Source organism: Plectropomus leopardus, chromosome 23 (genome assembly GCF_026936395.1).
Source record: "Plectropomus leopardus strain MGB_pleo_1.0 chromosome 23, ASM2693639v1, whole genome shotgun sequence".
Taxonomy (NCBI): domain Eukaryota; kingdom Metazoa; phylum Chordata; class Actinopteri; order Perciformes; family Serranidae; genus Plectropomus; species Plectropomus leopardus.
The window spans coordinates 20,630,807-20,656,288 of record NC_142198.1 but is presented as its reverse complement, the minus strand read 5'-3'; the positions used below and the strand labels follow the sequence as shown (position 1 = coordinate 20,656,288).

General features: G+C 41.3%; 1 protein-coding gene across 3 annotated transcripts; it reads left to right on the top strand.

Annotated features, from left to right (window-relative positions):
- Window positions 1-1,274: 1,274 nt before the first annotated feature.
- Window positions 1,275-25,217, top strand: per1b (period circadian clock 1b). 3 transcript variants are annotated; one of them, XM_088073310.1, is made up of 21 exons: window positions 1,275-1,432; window positions 12,316-13,216; window positions 13,674-13,927; window positions 14,133-14,254; window positions 14,525-14,726; window positions 14,814-15,008; window positions 15,389-15,467; window positions 17,367-17,473; window positions 17,613-17,766; window positions 17,856-18,126; window positions 18,222-18,330; window positions 18,557-18,716; window positions 18,860-18,969; window positions 19,279-19,425; window positions 20,634-20,891; window positions 20,952-21,116; window positions 21,244-22,022; window positions 22,306-22,492; window positions 22,623-22,836; window positions 23,055-23,205; window positions 23,772-25,217. In XM_088073310.1, exons 2-21 carry the CDS (start codon window positions 12,801-12,803, stop codon window positions 24,042-24,044), a joined length of 4,353 nt encoding a protein of 1,450 aa, XP_087929436.1. In that variant the 5' UTR covers window positions 1,275-1,432; window positions 12,316-12,800; the 3' UTR covers window positions 24,045-25,217. The 3 variants fall into 3 exon arrangements, with proteins under 3 accessions (XP_087929436.1, XP_087929435.1, XP_087929434.1); XM_088073309.1 differs by having other exon boundaries at window positions 20,634-20,921; XM_088073308.1 differs by having other exon boundaries at window positions 20,634-21,116.
- Window positions 25,218-25,482: the final 265 nt, after the last annotated feature.

Here is a 25,482-nt window from a genome sequence, read left to right as displayed (position 1 = left end):
ACTTACTTTACTTGGGGGCCAGTTTTGCAAATGAGAGGCCAGGGGCCAGTCACAGCCACCACACACGTTTCTAGGATTTTAGGATACTTCTCTGATGTTGGGACATTTCTATAATTTTAGGATGTTTCTGGGTTTTAGGACTTGAGGATGTTTTTAGGGTTTTAGAAAATTTCTAGGATTTGGGGGCAATTCAGGACATTTCTCGGACTTTAGGACATTTCTCGGATTTTGGGGAAAGCTGATTTTAGGACATTTCTAGGATTTTCTGAAATTTGTTGGATTTTAGGATGTTTCTAGCATTTTAAGATGATTTTCAGGTTTATTTATTTATTTTAACCTTATGGGACTTTTCTATGATTTTAATATGTTTCTGGGATTCCAGGACATTTCAAGGACTTGAGGATGTTTTTAGGGTTTTACAGCAGTTCTAGGATTTGGGGGCAATTTGGGGGGCAAGTATTTTAGGACATTTATTGGACTTTAGGACATTTCTTGGATTTTAGGATTTTTCTAGGATTTCAAGACAATTTCTAGATTTATTTATTTTATTTGACCTTTTAAGCATGTTTCACAGACTTTAGTTAATTTCTATGATTTCATGACATTTCTAAAATTTTAGGACATTTCTCAGATTTTAGGATGTTGCAAGGATTTCAGGACGTTTTTACAATTTTAGGACATTACTAGGGTGTTAGGGGCTGGGACCTCTGTTTGGGTGTGCTGGGTATTTTGTTTTTATAAACAAGCTCTATTTAAATGCTGTTTTATCCACTCTGGCACCTTTAAGGTTAAAAAACAATTCCCAGTGTGCATCATTTTATTTTTATTGTGAATTATATGGTCAGGGAGGGCCTTCTGACACCTTATCGGGGGCCAGATTTGCCTTACTGACCTTTAGTTGAGCATCACTGCTGTAAACAGCTTCTCCTTGAATAAACTGTAAATGAGAAGTACTACAGTGTAATAATCTAGCTACTAAAAAGTGATTGCGGTTGTATTACTCATATTACGGCCCATCATGTAGGCCACATCCAGCGCGGGCACGGGCGCCGCCCTCTCATGTCTGTTTGGAGAAGAACTCAGGACCAGTCACTCTGCAACGTGACAACCGGGCCCCGTGCGGACAGCCCCGCCCCCCTCAGCCAATCAGAACGCGTATGGGCGTGTCTGGGCGGGGACAACGCCCTCCGCTGTCCAATCACAGCCGCGAGTTCAGCAGCCCTCGCACCGGCACGTGTGTCCCTGCGTGTAAACTACAGAAAGGGGGGGCAGTCAAAAAAGAGAAAAAAAAAAAAACAACGTCTCGAGCCATCGCAGAGCCCTAAAGCGAAGTCAGACGCTGTCGCCAGGATTTACGCTGTCTCTTTTTGACTTTTAAACATTTAAACGCGGAATATAAACGCTGTTTTTATCGTTTTGAAGCACAGCTAAGGTAAGTTTATCTGTTTTTGTCGGTGTTAACAGTCGTGATTGTAGCCGTTGCTAACGTTAGCATGCTAGCTGTCACTTCTAGCTAACGTCCCTCAATTTATCTGCCTCACATTGATACATTTTTATCAATATCAGCTATTAATCTATTCACGATTATGACATTTTACACTAAAACCTCATTTAATAGCTCTTAAGCTGTCGTTTCATGTAGCCCATCACGATAGTAATCAGTTATTATGCCTTTATAAAAATAAGTAGTCCGCCAACTAACGAGACATTAAGCTATTATTAGCATCAATCCACGTTTTAATTTTTCTACAATAACTTGTGTTTCTGTTAAGTGGTCGTACTGTACATGTGGACGTTGCACAATGTAGGCAGCTAAATGCTCCACTGTGATAGGTCCATACCACACGGTACAGTATTTACAGGCTAGCAATAACGTGAGTCGTGTTCAGACCATCAAATTAAACACTTATTGTCTTATAAACAGTCTATACGTTACGCTATTACACTGAGTATAGCAGTAATAGTAAGTAATAATCAGCAAACCGTTATAATCCATAGGTTGTTGAGCACCACTTCTGATTTATGTCGAAATACTTATGTGATTATTTGTCATATAAACTTTGAGCTGTTGCAGCACAGTATTTGCAGTTTATGTTGTAATTACACATAATTGAACGCTACACTAGAAACTCCCAATGTGCGCACATTGTACTTTCTTTCTTCGATTGGTGCAAGTTACATGCCTCAAGCCAATCAATGATGCTCTGTGACTGACATCTGTTGTAATCCACCCATGCATGTGCATTGTCCTGCTACACATCACTTACACTGATGCACATTATTGTATATACTACTTATTAATGATGCAGGTATTCAATGTACATTTCTTATTCTTATTTCTGTTTGTATATACAGCAATGTGTCGAAAACTGTCGAATAATGCACGTTTATATATATATATATATATATATATATATATATATATATATATATATATATATATATATATATATATATATATATATATATATATATATATATATATATATATATTATATACATATGTGTGTATTTAGAGTTTTACATACTAGTCTTATATATGAACCTCTGGTATATCACTGCAGCCCTATTACCTTGGCATTACATGATAGCAAATTTAATATTTTTTGGGTATAAAAAAGAAGACATTTGATGCACATTAGGCTTTTCAGTGTGTTTTCTAATGTTTTGCAGACAAAGTGAGTTATCAATCAATCCAGGAATTCTATAATTGGTAACAAGTGTCCCTAGATTTCACCACCCATACCATCCTCAGGATGCCGCTGATGTAAAAACTGCCTTTCATTTACTTCTGCATAAGCTGAAAGGTAATCTTTCTCTCTTTGAGATTTGGTGACAAAAGGTTACTTGGACCTTCTTTTTTTATCTCCTGGTCTGCACAATCCTGTCTGGCACATGCCTTTGCAAACTTCGTTTGTGTGCAGCTCAGGCCCTGAATCAGGTTTGATAGCTGCAAGAACCCTGAGGGTGTGAATCTGTGCAGATCCCATGTATCTGTCAAGCTCCCATGGTCCAAACGGAAAGATTAGAGGAGAACTGACAGTGGCACGTCCAGGTGGACCATAACAATTCAATTATTTAAGGATTTTTCCAAAAGAGAATGAAGTCACCTGTTGATTTATTCTATATATACTAGTTTAATTTTTCATTTGGCAGCTGTTTAGATGTTGTTTTTTGGTCTTTATATATTTATACAGAAAGTTAATATTGGTAAAGAGGGTACTTTAACATTTATTTTGTTCGGTCGTTTTTTTTGCTCGGAAAACAACTAAAAATTGCTGATGAATTTCCCGAAGACGATTAATCGACCTATCATTGCTGCTCTAATGCAATCCCCATTTAAACATATGTCAGAAACTGAGTCATCGTCACTTGGAGGACATGTAAACAGCTTACAGTTTCCGTCACTGTGACACTTTGAAATGGGTGAATCACCAGCTGCACCTAGTTTGGACTCTAATTGTTGAAGCAGGGGAGCATCAAAACAAAGCACCTCCTGTTTTTGCTGCAAGAGCATTGTTTGTAAGTTCAGTGGTTACAAGAAGTCACACTCCACTATAAACCGAACTATGTTGCCACAAAATGGCAAAAACAAAGCTAAAGGCTAAAAAGGACAGTGAGGGAGAGAGATTTGGGGCTGATAGGTAGGGATGTGTGCCTCCTCCATGTTCTCGGATGACAATAAAACAGTCAAAACTACCAAATTTACCACAGGCTGCCAGGAAATGGCTCGCCGGTGGCTCTTAAAGCTGTCCGACGTGGTTCGGTTTCCGTTGTTCTTGCTAATATGGGTTGTCATGCAGTTTAGAGTTATTAATCCCAAGTTTAGTGTGGTGACTGTTAAACTGTCTCAGGTTGAGGTTGCAAACACATATTTGTTGTCTATATTTAGAGACCTTCAGTGGGTTGCTAAATAAAGTTGAGTTGCTGGGGTAATGACATTGCATTTTTTTATCATTTCTCAATCTGCCACTTGGGGAAAAGAAAAGTTGCAATTATTATCTTGCACACAGCAGGATTTTGATAGTAATGTTTTGTAACTCTTGATTGTTTGTATCTGATTTGATTTTCTTTTTTTGTGTTACACCACAGTTATCAACGTTCATGAATCTGTTTTACATCTTTTTGTTGTTTTGGTTTAGTTTAGTTTTTTTTAAACTTAATTTACATATTTCTCAGTAAATATAAACATAAACATTCAAGCAGACACACCCCATCCTCCCATGTCACTTAAGATGTAAATAAATAAAGAAAATCAAAATAAATGAATAAAAAAACAAAATAAAATGTAAAGGTTATTAATAAATTATGTGAAAACAAAGGGGCATTGGATTGTTATCATAAGTGTTCTTTCAGTGGTTGGAATAAGGGTAAGGGGGGCTTTGTAGTTTTTGTTATTTCACATACAGGGTTCCAAGGTTCATGGAAAACCTTGAAAAGTCATGGAATTTCACAAACACAATTTCCAGGCAAAGAAAAGTAATGGAATCAGTAAAAAGCATTAAAGGTTTTTGAAAAGTCATGGAATTTTGCTGTTTGTGGTGAAACTGTCACAGTAATTTTCGGTGAATAATGTCCATGATGTCACATAACAGCAAATTTCAACATAGCTTTGTTTTTTTTACGTTTCTTCACTTTCTCTCCCGCCACAGCTGGTTGAAGTTATGGAGTTTGAATCGGATATGTTTAAAAAACACCGGGCAAGTTGGTTGAGAAAAAAATCTAATAACTCGGGGAAAATTTTTGAAAGTTTGTCCATGAAAATGTTTATCACAGTGGACAATGGAGAAACTATTTATTTGCTGACTGTGAATCGGAAAAATAGCTTTTTTTATGTGCACAAATAAGTGATGGATAGTTCTCCCTTGCTTGACAAGCATATAAACATACTGGGAATTGCATATTTAGTGTGGCACTCAACAACTCAATCTTTTTCTGTATTTTTCAGCCAAAACAATGAGCATTAGCCTCGCTAAATGAGCCATCTGCTGTCCATTGATAAAATATATATATATCTCAGTGGATGAGAGTAAGCTACCTCTTTCAACAGCTCAATCGCAGTTGGTAAACATGGAAATAAGTGAGAAAAATCTGCAAATATTCCCTTACACAGACGCAGAAATCAAGTGGATGTGCTTCGCCCCTTCGCTCCACTGTTGCTGAACCACTTTATTACACATTCATAATCTTCCAACTAGGTTATTGTAACATAGGTTTTAACAGCCTGGATTATGGAGCAAGCTCTGCAGCCTGGACGTTCACTCACATGGGCATTTAGGACCACACGCCGCAACCAGTCGGTACAGACGGTCGCTTGATTTCAGGTTAACTCCATTTAGCAATCTGCAAGTTTTCACTAGTTCGTGGAAGTTTTTATTGGAGTTTAGCTGGCATGAGTGACAGACCGCCCTCAGCAGTGATTGTACATGTTGTACCCAGGTTTTTTTTTCTCCAGAGGCATCCAATAATCCTTTCCCTCAATGAGGGCACAGACATGATTTAACAAATTTAGAATTCAGAGTAATTGCATTTTATGACATAAGCAAGACTTACACTATGCTGTTTCAAAATTTCACATTTTATAAATTATTTATAGTTTTGTAGATATATGGACGGACTTGACTGACCCTACATTAGGAAATTCTTGTGAGCCCAGGTAGTAAACTTAAAAGGTGTGTTCATAAATATGGCAATTACTTAACACTTTAGAATTTCTCAACTTGTGTGGATTTTCAGTTTAAAATTTTGTGTACGTAATAACAATAATTAAATATTTAATTTATTTTTTCTGCGATTTTAGGCGACTTACTATACTATCATATTTTATGCAATTTTGACTGATGTACTGGGCTACATAATCCTTTATTTGGGCCACGGTGGGGAAATTTGCAGCATTACAGCATTGAAGGGATTGTGCAAACAGGAAAAAAAACACAAAGCAATATAATAACCATGTATTGGTAGAGAGCAAAAAAAAGAAAGGAGAAAAAAACGAAAAAAACCACCCCACTCCTTATTTTTAACACACGTTTTCGCGTTGATTAGTAGCAATTATTTAAAAGTATTTTAAGTGATATACTTAGTTACCATTATTATGAGCACAGCTGTTTCCTCATAGAATTATTTTTTTCACATTATTTTAAAGGGATTTTATGAAATGACAGTTATTGTGCATGTCCTAATGTATCGAGGGTACATGAAAACGTCATGTGGCCACACGCTTTTTGTCTCTCCACCCTGTTGAGCGCGTGTCTCACCGTGTACATGGTGTACAGGGCCCAGTCTCTGCCAGACACTGATCCTGAATCAGCTCCTGCATCTGCTCATGCTTTGCATATTTAAAGAGACAAAGCTGGAGGCGGAGCTGAGACCAGTGTTTGGCAGACAGGACCAGCAGCCCCAGCCTCCGCAGGACGAGCTCTCTCATTGGTCCGCCGAGCCGACCAATCAGGAGCCGGCAGGGCTTGCGGGAAGCACTGCTGCGGACACGTGCGGTATGTACACAGAGAGATAGAGCGGGACAGAGCTGCTGTGTGTGCGGGCTGTGTGTTACACTGATCGGATGCTGATATATGGAGCAGTGTGCGCTTATGCTGCAGATTCCCAGACCAGGTAAAGACTCGCTGCTGTTGTTTTATTGAATTTTAGGCTATAAACGTGTCGCGATGCTGTTAGGATGGAGGGGAGGTTCTTCTATCACACAAGCCGGGACATTCACACATGTTCACGCACGGAGCTGCCACACCTTCCTGCAGCCTCCCTGTACATTGCAGCAGGGACGTGTCTCATGTTTCATTCAGGTCAAGTGACTGTTGTTTTCACAGCTTTTCTGTGAAAATGTGTTGTTGTGAGTCTGAAGTATGAAGACAGTGATTGTACATATTGTGGCTGTTTTGGCTCCAGGCTAACACTGTCCTTCATAATGCATGTTATGTGATAAAACGGTGGTTTATTTTGAAAAAAGAACATGCATAGCAGAGGATTGTTTACTGTTCACAGATTTTTTAATACAGCACAGTAGGACTGGGGTTTTTTTTGTGTGGCAATTTCATATAGATACATGAACGTCAAATATAACTTTTTTCAATATATAGATAATCAGTGGTAGGGCTGGGTGATATGGCTTTAGAATAATATCATAATATTTCAAGCTATAGTGCAATACACTATAATAACTAACAATATTTATGGAGGTCGACAGTTTATCAGCCTGGCTGATGATTGGGGCCGATATTGGGCATTTGGGTGATTTTCTGTATCGCCGTTTCATTTTAATGATTGCTGATCAAATTATGAATTATAAAATGCAAAGAAAGTGTCAGCATGGGAGGAACTTTTACATCGTAAAGCCGCAGGCAGCTATTTTATTTATTAATTTTTAATTTACATTTTCACTTGACTTCATAGAAAAGTTGCTGGGAACTTGCAGTATATGATGTTTTAAGTTTTTAGTTTGGATTAAACATTTGCCAAAGGCATTGAAACAAAGTTACAAATATTCAAATTTAGGAAAGTGGAACCAGCAAAGAATTTCTTTTTTTAATGATTATCACATTTGTTGCAGACTAATTTTACTGTCAGTCTACTTAGTGATTGATTGCTTAATTGTTAACTGTTTCAGGTCATAAAAATACATGCACTTTATTTTTGTGAGCACAGTTTTCCTTAGAAATGCCTCATTGTTCTTACAAGAATGATCATTGTGTTATGAACTGTAAATGTGAAGCACTTTCAGACGATCACAAGCATGCATTCACCACTTTTCTATACCATAACAGCCCTTGTTGTGACCCATGCAGTGAATTATTAGACTAATAGTCACTTCCCTCGTCTCTGTGTGAGGTTGTTTGGAGCATTACGGATAGTCTTTACATCAGATGGACACTTGTTACCATCATAGCGAGCAGATTTGTGACCAGCTGTTGGAGCTGAGCCCAGTCAAGTGGAGGAGAGCTGTTGCACTGGCAATAATGCTGTGTATCACATCGCAAGATTCACTGGTGTCTCCCGCATCTTGTTTACCAATACAGTGATGCTTATTTGTTGTGATTTTGGCGATTGTGAAAGTAATGTCAAGGTATTAGGGCTGCAGCTAATTGTCTTTTTGTTGTATTATATTGACTTAGGGGTAATCGATATATCGTTTATACTTAATACTTGTTCCACTTGACATGTGTGAAATGACTATACCTCAAATTGTCACAACATTATTTTTAAGCCACAAGTCACAAAAACTACAGTGCATGAGCAGACGAGGCGTGCTCATGTGTTATAACATATGTGTTATAACAGTACTGTTAAACCTCATTATGACGGTACTTTTACTTTACTACAACAGTAGGCCTACTTTATTTAACTTTATTACAACAGTACCTCATTTGGTTTTATTGCAGCAGTAGCTTATTAGTAGTTTAGTATTTTAATAGTCCGCAGTAGTGATTTGGTATCACAATGTAGCCTAAAAATATAGCAATGTTATTTATAGGCCATATCGCTCAGCCCTGTATTGACTTATTGTTTTCTCATTTAAACTCTTAATATTTAGTCTATAAAATGTCAAAAAATAGCAAAAAGTGCCTCGTAGAAATGCACGGTTACATCTCAAAGGTCTCAGTCTGTAAAACCAAAGATATATAATTTACACTTTCATAAGGCAGTGAAAATCCTTACAGTTGAGAAACAGGAAGTCAGGAATGTTTGACTTTTTTTTACTTTGTAGAATGACTTTAACTTCTGCGTGCACAATGTGGTCGCAGTCTTAAAATGGTGTATAAGCTGCATCTTTCCCACGCTAAGATAGACACTGTATGGCTTCATCGCAGATTGGTCGCACTCAGTGCATTTCCTGTGAATAATTTGAGCAGGTGGGCGGCATAGTGCCTCAGTGGCTTGCACCGTAACCTCCCAGTCGTGGGTTCAAACCTGACCGAGCTGGTTGAGGCATGGCAGCGTGGAGTTTGCGTGCTCGGCCCGTGTCTGTGTGGGTTCGCTCCGTGTGCTCTGGTTTCTTCTCACCGTCCACAGACATGCAGGTGTGGTGACCTGGAAGCACTAAATTGTCTGTAGGTGGGAATTTGAGCATTAATATTGTGTCTGCCTTGGTTGTCACCCAGTGGAGGCTGTGATTGGCTGCAGTTTTTACAATTACATATTTATAATTATTTTACAAAATTATTTTATTTTTTAAGCACTATTTTGAAGCCCATTTCTTTTTTATTAACTGTCTTTTATTTTTTGTTTTTTGTTTGTGTTTTAATATTTGTTTTTGTATATCAAGGTAACTTTCTTGAACTTTTTTAAAATAGTTTCTTGCTATTTTTTGAGGGTTACTCATTGCCTTCTCCCCTTGTTTTTTTTGAAAGAAAAAGAAATTGCTCATGTTGCAAAGGGTTTTTTCAGACATTACATTGTTTATTCTCTAAATAATTGGGAACTGAAAAAGAAAAAAAGAAAAATTCACTAAATGCCACTTGCATTGGTTTCACCACAAAGTCATATTTACATTAAAGTAAATATTTGGACAAAGTTCTCCCTAACACTAAATAATTGGTGTCAGGTGGTGTGTTTTTTTTTGTTTGTTTTTTTTTCCCCCCAGTTTTAGTTGTGATGAAATTGGTCTTAAATTTGAATGAAAAAAGTCTTAAAAAGTCTGAAATCTCGCCATTAGCTGTAGGAACTTTGTCAACTTCAGCCTTTTTTACTAGTTGCTGCGTGTGAGGCTCAAATGAGAGAGAATCGTCAATTCTAGTTGCAAAAAACTCAATCTCAGATCATGGAAAGTGTTGATGGATTGTTCATTGGCTTTGATTTTGCATTTTGAAAAATCATGTTATGTCAGCCTTAAAAAACAAGTTTTGGATCACACCGGTTACATTGTACAGTATTAAAAACAAGTTGCAGCTGACAAAGAGCCTGGTTTGGCGTTGACGGTTTCCCCACCACCTCCACCCACCGCCGTGTGTCTTCGCCATCACCCGTGGAAGTACGCATGGATGCCAGCCTGCCTCGTCGCCCACTCACGCCCTGCTTGCATATTTCCAGATCATAATTGCTCCTTCCCCCGCCCAGTTCAGCCGTAGCACACACTTGTTTGTCATGTGCACCATCCATCTGACAAAACATAACGCTCATTAGCATCTCAGGGCTGACGAGGAGGCAGCATCGCATGAATTTGTCGAATTCAGTACCTGCGGCGTCCAATCCGATGCGTTTCAGATTCACATCCAAACAAATTCATTACAGTTTACAGTACATGCAGTGGTCCAATGTGACGAAGTATATTTACTCAAGTGCTGCACTTAAGTACAAATTTGAGGTACTTGTACTTTACTTGAGTCTGTTCTTTTCATGCCACTTTATACTTTTACTCCACTAAAAACACATAAAAACCTAACAAGAGTTTATAAAATATGTTTTGTTATAAGTACAGCTGAAATGAGTCGATGATCAATCAATTTGCTGATTGTCAGAAAATAAACTGAAAACTAATTTGATGAACATTTAAGTTATTTTCTGTTTTTTTCAATAATTTTTACATTTTTTAGTGTTAATTTTTCTATTTTTTTATCACTTTAAATTTCAAGTGTCTTTTTTCTTGTACTTTGCTTGAGTTTATAGTATTCTTGATACTTTTACCCTACTACATTTCAGAGAGAAACACTGCTTTTTACTTCACTTCATTTATGTGACAGCTTTGGGGACTTTACAGACAGAGAATTAACTAGCTATTAACTATTTTTGATAAACATTTAAGTCTTTTTCTATTTTATTTTCAATAATTTTTAGAGTCATAGGAATAAAGGTATCTATAAATATGCAAAGCTTAGGCAAGGCAGCTTTATTTGTATAGCGCATGTACAGCAGGCAACTTAAAGTGCTTTACAGAGCAGTAAAATATAAAACATAATAAAGGATAAAGGAAGATAGAAAAAGCTTAAGTTTTAAAACAGCAGAGGATGACGGGACTGACTGAAAAGGAATTCAGTTGTTACGTTTGCTTTAGTTATTTCGGAGTTTGTCATTAGCATTTTTATCCTCTCATTGAACGAGCTGGTGGCGAACCCGTCCACTTTTGGGTTAGTGCGTCAGGACTGAAGTTTGTCTGAGCTGTCGGTGCGGGACACAATGAGACCTGAAACACCTAAAACATCACAGAGGGAGGCGGGTAAAGAGGGTTGTGGGGCAGCAGGGTGAACAAAATTGACAGGATTGACGGCCTATGTTGTCCTCCGTGTGCGTCTGCAGGGCTTAAAGGATTACGGGGTGTCTCCCTTACCTAGAGAATAAATAGTACTAGACTTTTACTTGCGTAGGTGGTGGACAAATATAGAGTAACTATTGACGAGCAATCCTTGATTTGCACCCTGAGCTTTGTTGCGACCTCCTGATGTTCTCTTTGTTGACGGTCCTCTTGGTTAGAGTGGACTAAGCTATGACGACTAACAACATGTCCCTTGTAATCTGGGCACCAGCACATGTTCGCCTGCTCTATATTCAGATGCATGCATACGTACATGCAGCATGCAAATAGACTAGATTATTGACATTCTGTGCTTAAGATGTGGTGATTGTTTAGTCTAAAACAGGGACACCTAACTTACTTGGAGGACAATTTTGCAAAAGGACAGAAGGTCAAGGGACAGTCACAGCAGCCCCATACATGTGTCTAGGACTCTAGGCCAAACAAGCATTTTTTAGGATTTAAGGATGTTTTTAGGTTTTTTTTTCACATTGTTAGGGTTTTTGCAAATTCCCAGGATTTGAGGACATTTCTAGGATTTTAGCACATTTATAGGATTTTAGGACATTTTTATTGTTTTAGGAGATGTTTAGAATTTTAGGACATTTCTAGGATTTTAGGAGATTTTTAGGATTTTATCACATTTCTGGGATATTAGAACAGGGATATTTTTGTGATAAACAAGCTCTATTTTGGTTCTGTTTTATGGACTCTGGCACCTTATGTATAATAAAAGTACAAAAACAATTCCCAGTGTGAAACACTTTATTTTTAGCAAGGGCCATATTTGGCCCACAGGCCATGAATTGAGTATCACTGTTCTAAATAATCTGAGTAAAAGGCTAACAGCTGGGTGCTATCACAACAACACACTTCTGTCAGTCAGTCAGTCAGTCAGTCTGCACCACAGGGAAGCTGCAACATTTCATGGCCATATTTGCAGCTTGGCGGCCAACACGATATACTGATAAGCTTTTTTCATAGCTGCAGTCCTTGGGAGACACATGCAAGGCCATGACAGGCACTCTGTAATCCTGCAGCTAATGTTCCTTTTTTCTTTTTTTCTCTCATCTCAGGTGGCCTTCAGCACCTAGAGCATCGCATCTCCAAAGAAAACCAGATACAAAGTGAAGAGGTTTTTTTTTTTTGCTCTCACCAAGAGCTGTTTTTCTCACCATCTCTCGTCCCATCTGTTGGAGCACTTGTGCCAAGGCTGTTTCATAAGCGGGAATCATCATCTCTTGTCTGCATTACTTTGAGTGGCACTTTTTCTCAAGGTAATTGCTGCCTTTTTTTTTTTGCAAAGACAGATATATTTTTTTTAGGAAAATAGGAACTTTCTGACAACTCTCAAAGAGGGGCTCACAGCCCAAATCTCTTTTATCACTTTTTTTTTCTGCAGAAGAAGCAATGAATTTCTCTCCTTAGTTTTTTAAACTACCAGCCAAGAACCATGATTCACCTGTGTATAAATAGTAGTCCCACTTAAATGAAAGTTTTTCCTGTTATTCACCTCGGCTGACACCTTAATAAAGCTGTTCCAGCCTCATCCTACTCTAGTATGAGTTATGACAACTCTAAATCATTGCCCAGCAGCAGCACTCGGGGGCGAGTGGCAAGGGCCGATAAGAAAGACAATGACCAGGAAGCAGAGTCTGAAGGGTTAAACTCTCTGGAAACCAGCAGTGGTCAGCCCAGTGCCAATGTCACCGCTCAGGAGCAAGGGAGTGGGAACGAAGGGAGCTCGTCTCCCAGCGTGGAGTCAGGGTCTGGAGGTTTGTCCAGGGACCAGAGAGGGCCCAACTCCGACGATATGGACGGACTCTCGAGCGGGAACGACTCCGGGGAGAGGGAGAGCGAGGGCGGGATGGAGAGGGATAATGGGTCACGTGGACGCCAGTCCGTCCGCAGCTCCCACAGCTCGTCCAATGGGAAGGACTCCGGCATGATGCTGGAAACCACTGAGAGCAACAAAAGGTGAGAGGAAACGTTCGAAAGCAATTGCTCATTTTTCTTTTGTTTTTACAAATGTGGATTTCTGTCTTTTAAATTAATTTATATTTTATTTCTTTATTTTGGGATTTTATATCATTACTATTTGTATTATTATTTTTTAAATTATGGCTTTTGTTATCATTTTCATTTTTTAAGTTTTGTATTTCTTTTTATCTTGTAAATGTTTTTTATTATTTTGTTATTTAAAAAAACTAATTTTTCGTTTTTAGTTTTTGTTTATTTTTTTAAAAAATTTTAACCATATTATTATTGTCATACATTTTTGGTATTATGGATTTTTTTTTTTTTTTTTTATTTTTTAGGTATTTTTCTTCACAAATAAAATGCACTAATACACATACACATGCTAACAATCCTGTATACACCTCTGTTCATCTGTGTATGAAACACTCACTCACACTTATCTTTTCCTCCCCAGCTCAAACTCCCAGAGTCTGTCACCTCCCAGCAGCTCGCTGGCCTACAGCCTGCTGTCCACCAGCTCGGAGCACGACCCCCCCTCCACCTCCGGCTGCAGCAGCAACCAGTCGGCGAGGGTCCAGACCCAGAAAGACCTGATGAAGGCCATCAAGGAGCTGAAGCTCCGCCTACCAAGCGAGCGCAAGGCCAAGGGCCACGCCAGCACGCTTAATGCACTCAAATACGCACTTCAATGTGTCAAACAAGTCCGAGGTGAGGGGGCGTTTGTGTTTGCATCTTCTTAAAAGTTGATGTGTGACCGCCAAATCTGACCATGTTGCCTTTTTGTCGTTATGGATGAAATTTCATCTTTCTTGAGTGACTCTTCAGGCTTTAGAGCATGTTGTTTTTGTGCAGTATGTGATTGAATCTTAACCTATAAACACACCCTGACTGATTTTATGTTTCATGTTTCCAGCCAACAAGGAGTACTATCATCAGTGGAGCGTGGAGGAGTGTCACGGCTGCAGTCTGGACTTGTCTGCCTTCACCATCGAGGAGCTCGACAACATCACCTCAGAGTACACCCTCAAAAACACTGTAAGTTTATACAGTTACTCCTGCTTCATAAATATTTGTTTCTTAGAACCATCTGAATTTTGGTGTTTGAGTGCTGCATTTATTTTGCTGCAAGCTGTTTAATGAACTGTGAGAAACTACAAAATGTATATCCAAAAAGGACAAATATAGGTAATTTCGCTTATTTGTTTATAGAGACCTTTTTTCATGAAAATGTGCAGGAACACTGTTGATTTGAGGTTCGAAAAGTCGAAGCATTTGTCACTCAGGTTCTTTTTCTTTCTTCTTCAGGACACTTTCTCCATGGCCGTGTCGTTCTTGTCGGGGAAGGTCGTGTACGTGTCGCCTCAGGGCTCGTCCCTGCTGCGCTGTAAGCCCGAGTGTCTCCAGGGGACGATGTTTTCTGAGCTTTTGGCCCCACAGGACGTCAGCACCTTCTACAGCAGCACGGCTCCCTGCCGTCTGCCCAACTGGGCCTCCTGCATCGGCTCGGGTGAGCGAAAATTAGAGATGAAGGAGGTTTTCACAAGCAGTGAGATTTCAATGCGACCTCTGAAAGTCTGACTCTCTTCCCTCTCAGCCTCTCCTCCGGTGGACTGCACTCAGGAGAAGTCCATGTTCTGTCGGATCAGCGCCGACCGAGCGCAGGGCAGCGAGATGCGCTACTACCCGTTTCGCCTCACGCCCTACCAGCTCACCATCAGAGACTCAGATGACGCTGAGCCACAGCCGTGCTGCCTGCTCATCGCAGAGAGGGTCCACTCCGGATATGAAGGTATTTAACGTTCTACTACAATCGGTATTTATGCAAGCAAAGGGACACATGACACAAAGCTCTTGACCCCTCCCTCCCACACTGCCGGTGCTGATATTTCCCTTTAAAGCCGCTATCTGCTGATATTATGGTGCATCTCTACTGATGCATGATTATGAACTTCACTCATTATTAATAATTTGACAGTCACATATACTTTAAACTGTACTGGAAAGGTGTCCCTGATTTGCTTTTGAACTTTGAATACTCTGGAACTGGATATATAATAGACACAACATGATGGCCTTTAGAGTAAATTGTTTATCATATCTACTGACTGAAGTTATTAGTCAGTCTGACCTCAAAACATGCTTTTCATGTGTTGTCTCTGTGGCTGTCAGCTCCTCGTATCCCTCCGGACAAGAGGATCTTCACCACCAGTCACACTCCTAGTTGCCTCTTTCAGGAAGTTGATGAGAGGTCAGTCATTTCAAATTTTTATGCTAATTTTTTCAGGGTGCTGGAAATCCTTGGAAATATACTTGTTGTGTTTTAAAGAGTAACTAAACCCCCAAACCATGTTTTTCAGTTTAAAAGCAATATATATTTTTATGTATGGGTATTTAGTAGTGTTGGTTTATTCAGGTCCAATTCTTGACATTTGAGCGCAAAGTGTTAAATTTCCACATATATTGCTATAAACATCAATAGAGACTGTACTCTAAAGGTTGAAACTTGGCTATTGAAATTGGAATTTTGGTAATGGCTGATCTTGATAGCCCGTGCCTGCTTTCATTACCAACCAGGTAACTCAGGTTGCACCAGAGCAACAAACATTGAAAAATACCCTCTGAAAGGGGCAGAAAAATCCCCTCGAGACAGAAGCAAGGCCAAAAAATATTACAGAAAGGATCTGTTTTTTTGTTTTAAACATCCCATTAAGCAACAGCTTAGATGCAAAGAACTATTTCCTTGAGGTATTGCAAAGTTATTCAACTGTCAGGCACAGTCTACAGATTGGATTGACTTTATGTTGTGTGTGCGGGGGGCAGGGAGGTGCTGTGGATCAAGAGGCAGCACGGTCGGCTGACTGGGTGTGTCTCAACCCCAACCAAATTTTTGATACTTTTCACAGTCCAAGGAGAAGACATTCAAGCCAAATCAGGGGTTTTATTACTCTTTAAAGGTTTGAAAGTTGCTTGGATTCTGAATAAAGTGCTTGAAACTGTTTGAAATAGAAATTAAATCAATATCAGACTGAATAGTTTGCTTTTTAGATAAAGAAATAAAAAAGATTTGGAGATTGCACAATTGCTTTTGCTTTTATACACAAAATGAAGAGGACTCCACTCGAGCCTCGCTTGCCGCTCTGAGCATGTGTGATCAGTCTTTTTTCATGTGTGCCCTCTGATGGAGCAGTGGGAGGCTGACAGATGATAACATGCCGGGAGGTCCCTCTGTTAATGAGTGCTGGCTTGAAAACAACAAAAAAAAAAATCATGGAAGGAAACAGACTTTTGGTTGTTTAGAGCCATTTTTCTCAGAAGGTGGTACGGACACCCCTGGGGGTTTAGTTTTATGTGCTGCAGGGGGTCGATGACATTTTTAATAATGTTATTTTAATAAAAATCAGTCATGCATTATTCCTAAAATAAACACTTTTAAAGGATCAATGTAAATGTAAGTTAATTAACCACATTTTATATTCAGTATTTTTAAATTCTTATTTTTGGCTTCTAACTTTTTTATTTTAATCAAATGCTCTCATGAAGCGTACAACCATTATGAGATTGTTCTATAAAAGTCAATAAATACATATATGAAAATAAAATAGAAAATAATAAACATAATTAAAGCGGCACTACACACATAAGAGCCACAATATAGTGAAATTAAATGATAGTTATTGTGTATGTTGATCAGAGTTAAACCTGATGTCCTCAGTCTGGACATTTATGCACAGTTTTTATCTGTTCAGGTCCCAAAATATTCATAATTTGAATGCACTTATTAGCTGCCAACTGTCAACTGCTGCAACACATCGACTCACTCAGTGTTTTTACCAGAGGAAAAAGCACTGGCTATATGGCGCTCGCCTGAAAAAAAATTTCAAAGGCGGCTCATTATTAAAAAAATCTTCCAAACATGGGGTTTATAAAGCAACAACATCTGAGCGAAGCTTGAAAATGCACCTTAAGTGCTTGAATTTGACTTTTAGAAAGGTGTAGGAACCCTGTTATTTTCCTCCACAGTGAAAACACGAACTGCTATTCATTACTTTCCACACGTGAATATTCAGCCGTAAAGTGATCGCTGTGCTGCTGCAGGGCACCAACAGACAGTTAGAGTCTAACAGAGTGTGAATAAACGTGTTTGCAGGGCAGTGCCACTGCTGGGCTACCTGCCTCAGGACCTGGTGGGAACCCCGACCCTGCTCTACATCCACCCTGAAGACAGACCCTTAATGGTGGCTATACATGAGAAGAGTGAGTATATTTTGCACTGAACATACTGTTGATTTACACAGGAATCAGTGACCTGTTGTCGCTGAATTTTCTCGTATTTTCGTTTTGTTGTACTATTGAGTGAGAAGTCTCATATACGTCTGCACTGTCCTCTCTTCAGTCTTTCAGTTTGCAGGGCAGCCGTTTGACTACACTCCCCTGAGGATGTGCGCCCGCAGCGGGGAATATCTGACCATCGACACCAGCTGGTCCTCCTTTGTCAACCCCTGGAGCCGCAAGGTGGCGTTCATCGTCGGGCGCCACAAAGTCAGAACGTAAGATTAAAAATTGTTTTTCTCACATAAAGACAGAAACTTCCAGAACACTAATCATGATCATAACTAACATTATTCCCCGTCTCCAGGAGCCCTCTGAATGAAGACGTGTTCACCACACCGCAGGGCTGCGAGACCCGGGCCACCACTCCCGACGTCGTCCAGCTGAGCGAGCAGATCCACCGGCTCCTGGTGCAGCCGGTGCACAGCGGCAGCTCTCAGGGCTACAGCTCAATCGGCTCCAGCGGCTCCCGAGGCTCCCGGCGTTCACACCAGCAGCACCTCAGCGCCGCCTCGTCCAGCGACAGCAACGGCCCCGCCATGGACGAGGCTGCCGCCGTGATCGCTTTGCACAAACCTGTGAGTTTTATACGCAACCAGTGCTTTTGGATTTACCTACAATTTAGGTCATTTTTACGAGTTTTTTAACGAGTCTGTTGCTGTCACTTTTCCAGATGACGTTCCAGCAGATCTGCAAAGATGTCCACATGGTCAAGACTAACGGACAGCAGGTTTTTATCGAGTCCCGGAACCGTCCAACGCCCAGAAAAAACACCAGTGCAGGTAAAATACAACATACATTACATTACACAGCAGAGTTTAGTTAGGCCCCGATTAAACCTTAAACGATTTAGAGGTGAGAGACTCATGGCAGTTTTTTACCATCGTTCAATCAGATGAACTGAGAGACGGGCTTTCTCACAACATGTAGTTTATCTGATGTTGTCTCACTTGAATTGTGACCACATGACCTAATCTGATGTCCCACTCCTCTGTTTCCGTTATTCAGGCGCAGCGAGCATCAGAGCCATCAACAGTGACCCAATCAGAGGTTTGATCGCCGACATGACGAAACCTCCCAAAGCTCTGGTGCCTGCTCCGCTTGTCCCGAAGGAGCCTCCGACTGGCTACTCGTACCAGCAGATCAACTGTCTGGACAGCATCATAAGGTGTGTGTACAACTTTTTCCTAAACTATTATTATTATTATTGGTCCTAAAAAGTTATTGAAAAGTTTTGAAATTATATAGAAAAATTATAAATAAAAATATGTTGCCATTACTTCCCTAATCCAACATCGCTCTGCATCGCAGGTACTTGGACAGCTGTAACATTCCCAACACGGTTAAAAGGAAGTGTGGCTCCTACACGGCGTCCTCCACGTCTGACGACGACAAACAGCAGGAGGCGAGCAACAACCAAGGTACTTTTTTTTTAATAGCTAACTGCAGCTGATGTGGTTCGCAGGTGATAAACTAGGAGCTTCTCGCAAGTTTGCCTTAGAGATATCTCTGATCCACTTATTTAATTTTATTTTGCATTTACCAACAAAAATACTGATAATAAATCTTATTCTTGTTGTTGAATATGGATTTTTTTTTGATGCAGCATCATTAATTTGCCTCATGGCAGCTTCCTAGATGACAGACGAGCATGCTTTGTTCATGTGTGCTGCATGTGTGGACAGTAAACGATCATTTACAGCAAACTTGTTGGATTGTTCTCTCTGCAGGTGGTTCAGTTAACCTCGTAAGTGAACCACCTCCTCTGCCTCCCCTGACCATGGCCACAAAGGCAGAGAGTGTAGCCTCAGTCACGTCGCAGTGTAGCTTCAGCAGCACCATCGTGCATGTGGGAGACAAGAAGCCACCCGAGTCAGGTGGGAATCCTCAACACTCACACTCTCTAAACAGCTCGTTACTCAGCATTTTGTTTCTTCTGGTAAGAGGTCCATGCATGTCTTGTGGGGCTGGGCGAAAAAAACAATCTGCACTCACGTTATCCTCCAAAGTTTAGGATGTTATAGACAAAAATGGTAACACAGCGTCAATTATGTGCATAAGGAAGTGGTCTCAAAATCGACAAATTTTAGATGAAGATGGTTTGCTAAATATGCCGTTGGTTGCTGCCAACCAAGATAGGAAACAAATCACCTGAAAAGGTACCACACCAGCAACTTTTTTATAGGTCTAAGATTTATTTGCACAAAACAAAACAACAAAAGAAGGTTGTGCAAGTGAGATACTCCGAGGGCTTTTTAGTTTTTCAAATTTTACGATGTTACTTGGATTTTAGGACATTTCTGGGGGGTTGTGGGGGATCCTCATCCGGCACTTTTTTTTGAAAAACAAGCTCTATGACAGTGAGAGGAGCAGCTGCTGCTAAAAGCAAACTTTTAGAGCGAGGGCAGCTAAGTTTCACTTTCACTGCACCTGAAGTTCTGCTCCGCCTGTGCCCAGATTACGCTCTGTGCTCAGTGAGTGGGTACAATCATCAGCTGAATGGTATTTAAATATTTCAGTAGTGCTCCTAATGAACAATCCAGCTCCAAAAACAAATATTATGTGCATGGCTGCAGATGTTTTAATTGTGGCAGGTCACCACAAATAACTTAATGTGTGGGAAACCCTGTGATCATTATGGAAAAAAATGACCATAATCATATTTTTGCCATATCGCCCAGACTTATGTTGCTTTAATTTTTTTGTTTTGCAAAGTACATCATAACAAAAAAGATTTTTATTACTTTGAAAGTCTTAAGAATGATAAAAACCCTGCAGCCTCATGATAAAACATCAGACTGCAGGTCATCTGATTTATGACTTTGTTTCTCATTGGAAATTTTCTCTTTCATTTTTGGGTGTTGCTTCTTCTCGCAGCCTTATTACTTGCTTAACCCAAATGTTTTCTGTCCTTTTTGTCTTTTTAAAGTGTATAAAGATTTTTTTTAAGAACGCAGTGTGACAGTAGCACTAAATCCATGAGTTTGTTGAGTTTAAAGCGTTTTCTGTATTTAACTTTTCCTTCTTGTATCATCGTCTCACTTCACTGCTTTAACGCCCCTCTCTGCTTTTTCCTCGGTCACAGACATCATCATGGAGGAGGCTCCTACAACTCCCACTCTTGCTGCTCCCACAACAACGCCTACTCCTCCCACCAGCGGCCCGTCGCCTCCCGCTAACACAACGGTCCCCTTCCCTCCTCTGCCTCCCCCGCCTTCACCCCCTCAAGCCACTCAGCCCGAGAGGGACACCCGGAGAAGTGGAAGTGTAGGAGGAGGAGGAAGTGGAGGTGGTGCAGGAGGAGGAGGAAGTGGAGGTGGTGCAGGAGGAGGAGGAAGTGGAGGTGGTGCAGGAGGAGGAGGAGGAAGTGGAGGTGGTGCAGGAGGAGGAGGAGGAAGTGGAGGAGGCCGGATGGGTCTCACAAAGGAGGTGCTATCCGCACACACCCAGCAGGAGGAGCAGGCGTTCCTCGACCGCTTCAAGGACCTCAGCAAGCTGCGAGTTTTCGATCAGACGACGTCTTCAAATCTGCGCTGTCAGACCGCGGCTGCAAACCCTCTGTCACGAGGTAGAGACACACACACACACACACACACACACACACACACACACACACACAGCTTTATAAATAAAGTTGCAGTTGGTTCTAAAAATTGAAAACATTTTGTTGAATTGTGCGTCTTCTTGTTTCGCAGGAGTGCGTTGTTCTCGGGATTACCCCGCGGCGGGAAGCAGCACCGGTCACAGACGTGGTCGTGGCGGTAAGAGACTGAAGCACCAGGAGTCGTCAGACCAGCACAGCTCTCTGGGTGTGAACGGGAGCCGGCGTGACCCCAGAACCGGCACAGCACCCGTACCGCTCAACGTGCCCATCGCACCCCCGACAAACTCCTCCTCCTGGCCGTCTGTAGGCTCACAGGCCAGCATCCCCGCCGCCCCGTTCGCTCCTGGTATGCTTCCGATCTACCCCGTTTACCCACCGATCCCACAGCCCATACCCGCCCAAGACCCGCTACGTTTCCCCCCGAACCAGATGGTCCAACCCATGATGGCCCTGGTTCTGCCCAACTACATGTTCCCCCAGATGGGAACGCCCATCTCTCAGCCGGGCGCCACCCCGGGACACTTCTACAACCCCAACTTTACATACCCCCCCGCCGCCCCAGCTCCCGCCCCTACTGTCATCTCCAACCCCGTACCCGTCGCAGCCACCTGCGCCGCGTCTCGCAGCAGCACCCCGCAGTCCTACAGCCAGACGCCCGCTGACCGCGAGGGCGCAGAGTCGCCCCTCTTCCAGTCCCGATGCTCCTCGCCGCTCAACCTGCTGCAGCTGGAGGAGTCGCCCAGCAACCGGTTAGAGGTCGCTACGGCGCTGGCAGCGTCACAGCAAGCCACGCCCTCTGTGCAGGGCGGTGCGGCCGGGGGACAGAGCGCCGCCAATCAGGCCAGCTCTCATGATACCTCCAAGGAAAACGTAAGTACACAAACGTGCAGACAGTCAAAGGGGCCAGGGGCCGGTCGCAGCTTCATACATGTTTCTAGATTTTAGGTGGTTTTCAGGATTTTAGGACGTTTCAGGAATTCATAAGACGCTTCTGGAATTTTAGGATGTTTCTAGGATTTTAGGACATTATGGGCGTAGCGAGGACCTCTGTCGGGTGCGGGGGATCCTCCACTGTTGCTTTTTTTTTTGATAAACAAGTTCTAAATAACATCATATGTCATTTAAAATGTGTCTTTTTCTCTGCTTCCATCAGGGTGAAGCTAATGAGTCCAACAACGATGCCATGTCCACCTCCAGCGACCTGCTGGACATGTTGCTGCAGGAGGACGCCCGCTCAGGCACCGGCTCCGCTGCCTCCGGTTCAGGCTCCTCCGGCACGAGGTCGTCGGGCTCAGGCTCCGGCTCTAACGGCTGCAGCTCCTCTGGCACCAGCGGCACCAGTGAGTCACCTCATTTTTACCGTCTCAGAGATTTAAAATCGCATCCCAATTTCTTAGTTGCATCTGTATTACATTTAGTTTTTTTACTCGCAGTTTAATTCTGCAATTTTTCTCTTCCTCGTGGGTTCAGGCAGCAGTCAGGGCAGCCACACCAGCAAGTACTTTGGCAGCGTCGACTCCTCGGAGAACGATCATTCCCGCAAACAGCCAGCAGGGGGCAGCAGCAGCGCCGGGGGAGACGGCGGCGAGGAGCAGTTCATCAAGTGCGTCCTGCAGGATCCCATCTGGCTGCTGATGGCCAACACCGACGACAAGGTCATGATGACCTACCAGCTGCCTGTCAGGTACGACACTGGGCAAAATGTGACCACACGACACAGCAGCTTAAAAAAGGAGCAAACTGCACTCAGCTGCAAAACTTAATGAGCGTGTTTAAACTGCTGTGTTATCAGATAATTATCTGTCATAAACTGGACCTTTGCACGGGGAAATGGCACCATGCATGATCCGTCAGTGTCTGACCTTCAGTGACCCTAATTTCCCCTCCGTGTCCGTCCAACAGAGACATGGAGACGGTGCTGCGAGAAGACCGTGAGGCCTTGAGGAGCATGCAGAAACACCAGCCACGCTTCACTGAGGACCAGAAGAGGGAGCTGAGCCAGGTGCATCCCTGGATCCGCACAGGACGGCTGCCGCGAGCCATCAACATCTCTGTAAGTTTTTTTTCTTACACTGTGCATTGTGTTTTTTAAAAAAAATTATTTATTTATTTTTCTGACATTTTTGTATTTTTATTCATTTGTTTTGTAATTCTTTTGTGAAATTTATTTTTTTTTAATTTATTCGTTAGTTTTTAAGTCAATTTATTTTAATTCATTTATGGTTTCATTTTGTTGAATTCAGATTTTTACATTACTTTCAAAAAAAATCTTTTTCATCTTTTATTTATTCCTGAAATTAATTAATTAAATTTTTTTGTAACTTTTAAAAAACTTATAATGTATTTGTTTTTATTTATTTTTTTATTATTTATATTTTTGCGGTTCTCTTTCACATTTAAGCTGTTTTTTTTAGTTTAGGGTGAGCTGGAAAAGAGGATGCATATTTGCATCTTGCTCATTTATCTTAAATTGTTTTTTCACCTGTTTATAAACAAATAAATATACTTAAAAAAAATAAATTCATTTGCAACCCAAAAGGTTCAGAGTATCAATTATTGTTTGATCAAGTTACACAGATGAAAGAAAATGACGCGTTTTTTTGTGTTTGTTTCTTTCAGGGCTGCACCGGCTGTAAGTCTCACCCGTCTGTCCCGACCGCCGCGCCGTTCGACGTGGAGATCCACGAGATGGAGCTGTGCAGCGTGCTGAAAGCCGGCAAGGGGAAGGAGAACTTGTTAGAGACGGCCATGGACGAAGCTCACCCAGAGGACGACGAGGAGGAGACGGAGGAGAAAGAAACCGAAACACAAGACGCCAACCAAGACATGACGGCGGAGGAGCCGTGCGAAACCTCCGAGGACGTGAAGGAAAAGTCTCACATGACTCACTAAACCGGCGGCCAAAGACGAAAAACACTCTGATGACAGTTTCTCGCTGAAATGCGGAGAAATGTGCACCTTCCAGGACTTCCTGTGCCCGAAACAGTCGTTAAAATGGGACGTTAAAAAAGGTGCATATTGATCGAGACAACTTCCATTCGACAGGTCAGGCGGGACGCTTGTCCACTGTCCGTGAAGTCTGACTTTTGACGCCCAGGCGTGTTGCATTCTGCACATCGAAACGCCTCGGAAACCACACGGGACGCGCACGCTCGGGTTTTTAGAGCGTGGGTTCCTGGTTCTCGTAGTCGTCGGCGTATTTATTTAAAAGTTGTAAGATAATCAGAGCGGACGATGGTGAATGTGTTACGAAGAAAAAAACAAAACAAAAAAGCGGCGCCTTTCACGTAAAGATGGGTGTGCTTCACCACAGTGTCCTCCTCGACGTTTTCCCGCGGAGGAAAAAAAAAGGGAGTTTTATCTTGAATGTTTTACAGGTTGTTTTGGGGGATTCCTCTCTTTATCAATTGTAAAAAGTTTGCCCACCACGAATAAACGAAAAAAGCACCCTAAAATGATCAATGAGAACCAGGTTATTTTCTAAATAATGTGTATATTTTTATATTTCCGCCCACTGCAAATAGAGAGGATAAATGCCCAAAAGAGTGTCCACTGTAAAAAGTGGGAAAAAATGTGAAAAAGCAGGATTAAAAGCTGAAAAAACAATCGCTTTGAGAAGCTTTTGGTGACACTAACCTTCAGTCGAGGGGTGTACAGGTAACCGTGGCAATCACCGGGAGACTTAAAGCGGCGTCTCCTCGGCCGGGCATTAGTTTGTGCATCGGTGTGGTCTCCCCACAGCGAAAAATCTCACAAACATCACTTACAGTATTTCCTAAAAGCACCTTAAGGAGCCGAAACTCTGAGCTCTGCGTGCTCGCGAAGTGGATTTTGAAAGAGGTCGGACGAAACTCTCTAAACAGTCTGGAGAGATTTTTTTGGGGAGTGTTGACTATCTTTTCCTCTCTGTCCCTTTGGCTCTTTCTTCCTTCTCTGTGGCACTGTTCTGGTCATGTGATATCCTATGCTTTATGGCGTCAGTGGTGTCTGCAACAGTTTCTAAATATTTTTGTGAAAATTCTTTGTACAAAAAAAGACAATAAAATGACTTGAAAAGCCTTTAAATGTGATGTTTTTTTTTCTCCTTTGTATGGAAGCTCCTTTCTGCCAATGCAATTAGAAAATAGATCCATAAAATCATTAAAATGACTAACGTTAACAAAATAACCATTTATATATTTAAATAATGACAAAAGATACTAAGTCAGTTTTTTACAAATGTTATTTAAGGTTTGATGTTTCTGATTTTCATTAAAAATAATTAATTATTTTGAGATAAGTAGTTGTTTTTTGTTTTTTTTTACAAAGTTTTTTATTGAAATACTTTCTC